At 53.4% G+C, this 5,876-nt stretch overlaps 1 protein-coding gene across 1 annotated transcript; it reads right to left on the reverse strand.

The window, feature by feature from the left end:
- Positions 1–2,462: 2,462 nt before the first annotated feature.
- Positions 2,463–5,586, reverse strand: LOC101607987 (H-2 class I histocompatibility antigen, Q10 alpha chain-like). The gene is made up of 8 exons (XM_045136125.1): positions 5,514–5,586; positions 5,153–5,419; positions 4,704–4,976; positions 3,900–4,175; positions 3,708–3,806; positions 3,146–3,178; positions 2,963–3,009; positions 2,463–2,804 (listed from the first exon to the last, which is right to left on the reverse strand). The coding sequence occupies exons 1-7, from the start codon at positions 5,584–5,586 to the stop codon at positions 2,993–2,995; spliced, it is 1,038 nt and encodes a 345-aa protein (XP_044992060.1). The 3' UTR covers positions 2,463–2,804; positions 2,963–2,992.
- Between the last annotated feature and the right edge of the window lie 290 nt (positions 5,587–5,876).

Raw genomic sequence — 5,876 nt, forward strand, 5'->3', positions numbered from 1 at the left:
CAGGCATGAGGCAAGGTCCCTGTATCTCAGTAGGCAAGCTGCATTTCCCTAGAGTGTTCCATCCACTGGGCAACAGCACGCTTGCCTTCCCCACACCAGACAGCTTGTTCTGACTTTGTCCCACAGGTGTCCTCCTCCTCAACTTCCTCTTCCATGTTAGCCACTGCCATGTCTACTTCATACACTCAGATAAAGAGGAAACTGCCAGCTAGGAACCGTTCCCTTTCTGTAATCCCTTTATTTCAGTTAATCCTAATGTGGACTTTAGTGTTAATTATGAAGGCCACCACTGTCATTCCCTTGATTTGACATCATCTCATTTTAAAATGGTGACAATTTGTATACCTCTGGCTCTTCTCAGAATTGCAGACACATTCTGGTTTACCTCTCATGTATAAGTGCTGATCCACAATCAACAGTCTTGTGGATGTGAGATCCACCCAAGCTAATTGCTTCTGAGCCTCAGGGTTGTACTTCCCTATAGAACCTAAGTCATCCTGTGGCCGGGTCAGCTGTGTGGAACAGCCAGGCATACTCCAGCGCTACTGCTAGGTCTCGCCCACCCTTCCCTCTCCTTGTACTTTCTAGTCAGCTCAAAGCTAGAACTGACCTCCTCCAGTACTTGTACTGTGTATTTCGCACGGGACACCTAAGACTGACATCACGGGAGACACAAACAGCAGCTCTTCCTTTGCACGCAGGGCACTTTAGTGGTCCTGTCACTAACAGCTGCTTCTCGTGGTTCTAAGCATTCTTACTCAAATTCATAAAACTATCACTTTATTCTTCACAAGTTTTAACACTCAGCTAGGCATGGTGGTACATGCCTTTCATCCCAGCACTCAGAAGGCACAGGTAGGAGGACTGCCATGAGTTCAAGGCTACCCAGTACCTGGGGTATAGTGAAACCCTACCTTGAAAAACCAAAAGAAAAAAAAAAAAGTTTAACGCTTTTTATTTAGCTCTATTTCTTTCTTGTGTGTTCATGCATGTGGAGTATGTAGATGTGCACACTGCGCAGGCGCATGCAGAGGCCTGAGGAAAAGGGCAGTGTCCTCCTCTGTTACTCATCTGTGTGCTTCCTTGAAGCAGGGTCTCTCACTAATGCTGGAGCTGCTTTTTAAAGTGAATAAGTAAGTTTATAGACAACCTCCATACATATTCACAATGGCCCTGATCGTAATCCCCTCCCCCCACCCTCTTTTGTCCCGCACCAATGAACACATTCTTCCTTCCAAGTTGTCCCTCTTCTGTTAATATTTTTTTTTTGAGAGAAACAGAAGAGATAGAGAAGGACAGAGAGAATTGGCATGCCAAGTCCTCAGACACTGCAATTGAACTACAGATGCTTGTGCCATCTAGTGTGCGTGTGCGACCTTGTGCTTGCCTCACCTTTGTGTGTTTGGCTAATGTGGGATCTGGAGAGTCGAACATGGGTCCTTAGGCTTTGCAGGCAAGCGCCTTAACCACTAAGCCATCTCTCCAGCCCTCTTTTAACTTTTTGTTGACAGTTTCCATAAGTATAGACAATAAAACCATCAAAATTGACTCCCTTCACTCCCATACCCTCCTTCTAACCCACTTTTCAGTGAATCCCTTCCCCCTTCCAATTAATCTTTAACTTGGATGTCATCTTCTTTTCCTTGTATTATGAAGATTTTGTGTAGGTAGCTTCACAGGCACTGTGAGGTCATGAATATCAAGGCCATTTTGTATCTGTAAGACCGCACGGTAAGTACTTCTACCATTCCTTTGGCACTTATCATTCTTTCCTCCCTTTCTTCTGCAGTGGACCCGGATCCTTGAAGGGTGCGATAGAGATGTGTCAGCAGTGAGCCCTCTAGTGTCATTTCTCAGCACTGTGGTGACTTGAGTCACCTTAGTGGTCACCACCATCTGAAAAGAGCAGCTTTTCAAACCCAAAATGAGAGCTGCCTCATATTTTTTTAACATATGTGTGTATGATACATGTATGTATGATACATGTATGTATATATGTACCCATCAGTGTAGGTCTACTTTACTGGAAGAGTCGAGGCCATCCATGCTCCCAAACAGCAGGCAGCCCTGGTCTCTGGGTGAGCATACCCCAGGCCCTCTTGGGCAAGGTCGGGGTGTACAGAAAGCTGGAGGTGGTGGTGAACTTAACATGGTTGCTGTGGGCACCATAGCTGTGGTGGTGGTGGTAGTTCAGCAGCCTGAGCCTTGAATGTACTGGCTGAGTAGCCCTTGCTGTCCATGGTCCTGGGCCAGGACAAAACTCTGGCCATGTCTACAGCCCTGTAACCACAGGTCCAGTTAGCATGTGGGTTACCAAGTGACAAAGAGAAAAAACAGAGGCGACGGAGCTGACAAGGACCCATCCAAGTCTCAAAGGACTGAGCCTCAGCTGGGCAAGGCCTGCCCATGTTTGGCCCTATAGCCTTCCCATCCCCACCTACACTCAGTAAACATGATTCCAGAAGGTTTTCAACCACCATTTATTTCCTCCAGGAAACATTAGAAACTGTCTCCTTAACCCACTAACCTCTCACATGAAGGATTTGAAACAAATTCACATTCAGGTTCTCATTTTCAGTAGCTCATGGTACAACAGGAGGGGGTCATAGATGGTGGCACAGAACAGTGCAGGCATAGCATCCTGCTTGGCACGAGAGGCTGGTCTCCCCAGTTCTTCACAGGGTACCCACAGGATTCAAATATATTCAACAACATTGCCAAACGACAAGTCAGTGTTTCTGAGTCACCAGGAGAGATGTGAGCCCATCTTCTGTCACTCCGTCCCCTGTGGCAGCTGTCTCATGCTACAGAACAACAGTCAGAAACATGTTTGGGGCAGTCAGATAAAAGCAGCACCCCTCCCCCCACACCACCCTCTCAAAGGACCAAATTCTGAGAGTCCCTGTGACACAATTGTGTCCTCTTTCCCCAGCCCCTGCAATTCAAGCTCTCAACGTGTTACCTTTAACAAACTGAGAGACACATCAAAGTTCTAGGCACTGTCAATGCCTGGGAGAGAAGAAATAAGAGGACACACCACAAGCCTCCAGAACAGGCAGCTGGGAGAGGAATTAGGGGCTGCCCGAGCTCCTTACCAGCCTTGTCTACACCACCCCACAGACACCATCCCATTCCCCATACTTACTTGGAGTCTGAACATAATTTCTTCTGTTTCTACCTGTGAGAGAAGAAACTGTGAGTCTGGAGAAGTCCTATGCTCCAGAAGTTTCCAGGGATGAGACTGCAGACCAAGGGTAGTGTCAAAAGGTGTGAGGAAAGGACACATGTGGGAACTGAACCGTATTCCTGGAGGTCTGTCCTCAGCAGGCACTTTCTTTGCTGATCTCTGACTGCGGGGGGGGGGGGGGGGTTGTCCCCATGTACAGTCACCAGGATGATAAATCTGTCTTTTGTTTTTTTCAAGATAAAGTCTTGCTGCAGCCCAGGCTGACCTGAAATTCACTATGTAGTCTCAGGGTGGCCTTGAACTCAAGGTGATCCTCCTACCTCTGCCTCCCAGGTGCTGGGATTAAATGCACGCGCCGCCACGCCTGGCTTAAATCTGTCCTTTCAACACGTGCTTTATGGTAGTGTTAGCACGCTGGCCCAGGCTGGGCAGTGCCTGTGCGCGGGTCATGCTCCAGTGCGCATGTGCGGTGCTTCCCACAAGAGGCAAAAGAGAGAATGGAGACCTTGTCCCTCCCTACCTGTGTTTTCCCTCCACTTCCTCCACACCACAGCTCCAATAACAAGGAGCAGGACGACAGTGATTGTTGCTATGATCAGGACAGTGGGCAGAAATGGCTCTGGAAAGAAAAGGGAAAGTGAGCCAAGGCCTTCCACAGGATCTCAGGAAGGCTCCTGCTCTCCCTGACAACAGGCTCTGGGCCCATCCTCACCCCATCTCAGTACTAGAGGCTCACGCAGCCCCTCATGCTGCACATGGCATGTGAATCTCTGCTCTTCTCCTGAAGGCACCACCACAGCTGCCCACTTCTGGAAGGTTCTATTGTCTGTTGGCCTGGTCTCCACAAGCTCCATGTCCTGGGTCAGTTCCTCTCCATCCCGCTGCCAGGTCAGGGTGATCTCCGAAGGGTAGAAGTCCAAGGCCCAGCACTTCAGGGTGATGCCCCCTTCAGGTCTCGGGTGGTGGGCCACGTGTGCCTTTGGGGGTTCTGAGAGGAAGAAGTGGAAAAGTCAAACATTCTGGGGACCCCGGCAGTACTGATGACCATCCTGGGAATGACAGGAGAACTAGTGGGGTACAAACCCCACACAGCACTCTAGAAAGGGCTGGAATGTGAGGGTGAGCCAAGTCGGGGAAGGAGACTCCAGGTCTCCTAGCAAGAAAGGAGACTTGTGATCCTTGACTAGATGGGGCTGAGAGACAGTATCCCTGGGGGTCAGGCCGCCACAGACATTTTGGGTGTGGGCAGAGACCCCAGTCTGAGAGAGGCCATGGCTGTCGATGGAAGGGAACTGCTGGCTGATGACTTTGGTGATCTTCCCTCCTTCCGTCCTGAGAGACTCTGAAGTGTCCTGAGAGAAGGGTTAGCCCTCCAGAGTCACTCTGGTGGATCGGGATACTCAAGAGCATCTCCTCCTGATTCCAGAGTGCAGCATGCCAGCTGTCCCAGGTGAACTCCCTCCTCGGGACACGGAGCCCCCACCCACCCCAGGGCAGACGGAAGAGAAGCCCATACCCGGGTGCAGAGTCTCCTTCCCTTTCCTCAGGTATGTGTGGAGCCACCGCACACAGTCTTCCTTTAGGTAGGCGCTCCACCACTCGGCCTCGCCGGCCTCCTCCCACTTGCGCCGGGTGATCTGAGCAGCTGTGTCCGCAGCGACCCAGAAGTTGAGGTCCTCGTTCAGGGTGATGTAGTCTCGCCCATCATAGGCGTGTTGATTGTAGCCGCGGAGAAAGCGCCCATCCCGACCCACGTCGCAGCCGTACAGCCACTGGATGGTGTGAGAGCCTGGCCCGGCCCGGCCCACCGTCAGCCCCGCCCCCTCCGCCCCCCCCCCGGGTCTGAGCCCCTCCCCGCTTGCTCTCTGGGGGGGGGCGTTAGGTAAGGGCATCCGGGTGCCGGGGCAGTCGGCCGGGCACTTGCAGGGCTCGCGACGTCGGGCCCGGGGTCGCTCCCTCGCTCACCGTGGTCGCTCAGGTTGTAGTAGCGGAGCAAGGTGCGCAGGTTCACCAGGTAGATCTGCACTCGGCTCAGGGCCATGGGCATCTGCCAGTCCCAGAACTCCGGCCCGTCCCGCGCCGCCCAGGGCACGCGCGGCTCCACGCGCGGCTCCTCGTCGCCGCTGTCGAAGCGCACGAACTGCGTGTCGTCCACGTAGCCCACGGCGGTCACGCGGGCCTCCCCGCCAGGCCGGGACACGGCCGTGAGGAAATAGCGCAGCGAATGCGAGCCTGGGGAGGTGGGCGCTGAGACCCCCGCCGGGTCCTCGCGCAGGCCCCTCCGTCCCGCCCTCCCCGCCCGCCAGGCCTCCCCGGCCGCACTCACTGGCGCAGGTGTCTCTCGGGACCAGGGCGGCCGCGAGCAGCAGGAGCAGCGGGCGGAACCCCGACGCCACCATCCTGAACTCTGAGTCCCGGAGCTCCCGGCTTCACTTTATAGCCCGGAACGCGGCGACGCAGATTGGCTACTGCAGGAACGCGGGGCCCTATTGGGAGCGAGAAGCGCAGCTGCGTCATCAGTGTCTGGGCGGAAGGAGCAGAACAAGGTGGGGAGACGGAAAAGTGAAAATGTAGGAGACGCGGGACTTCCCCACGCTGGACATCCCTAACTGTGGACCCTGCCATCCTGTCTTCCAGCATCCACGGCGCACTTTACCACACTTCCCTGAAGTGATACTGTGGGGTGGGA

Source organism: Jaculus jaculus, chromosome 16 (genome assembly GCF_020740685.1).
Source record: "Jaculus jaculus isolate mJacJac1 chromosome 16, mJacJac1.mat.Y.cur, whole genome shotgun sequence".
NCBI lineage: Eukaryota > Metazoa > Chordata > Mammalia > Rodentia > Dipodidae > Jaculus > Jaculus jaculus.

Excerpts from the sequence above, each read along its gene's own strand:
- LOC101607987 (XM_045136125.1), bottom strand. The coding sequence starts at position 5,586 with ATGGTGGCGTCGGGGTTCCGCCCGCTGCTCCTGCTGCTCGCGGCCGCC. Across the intron at positions 4,977-5,152 it reads CTACAACCTGAGCGACCACG|GCTCTCACACCATCCAGTGG; the intron begins GTGAGCGAGGGA and ends GGGCCGGGCCAG. Across the intron at positions 3,807-3,899 it reads GCCTCTAGTACTGAGATGGG|AGCCATTTCTGCCCACTGTC; the intron begins GTGAGGATGGGC and ends TTTTCTTTCCAG.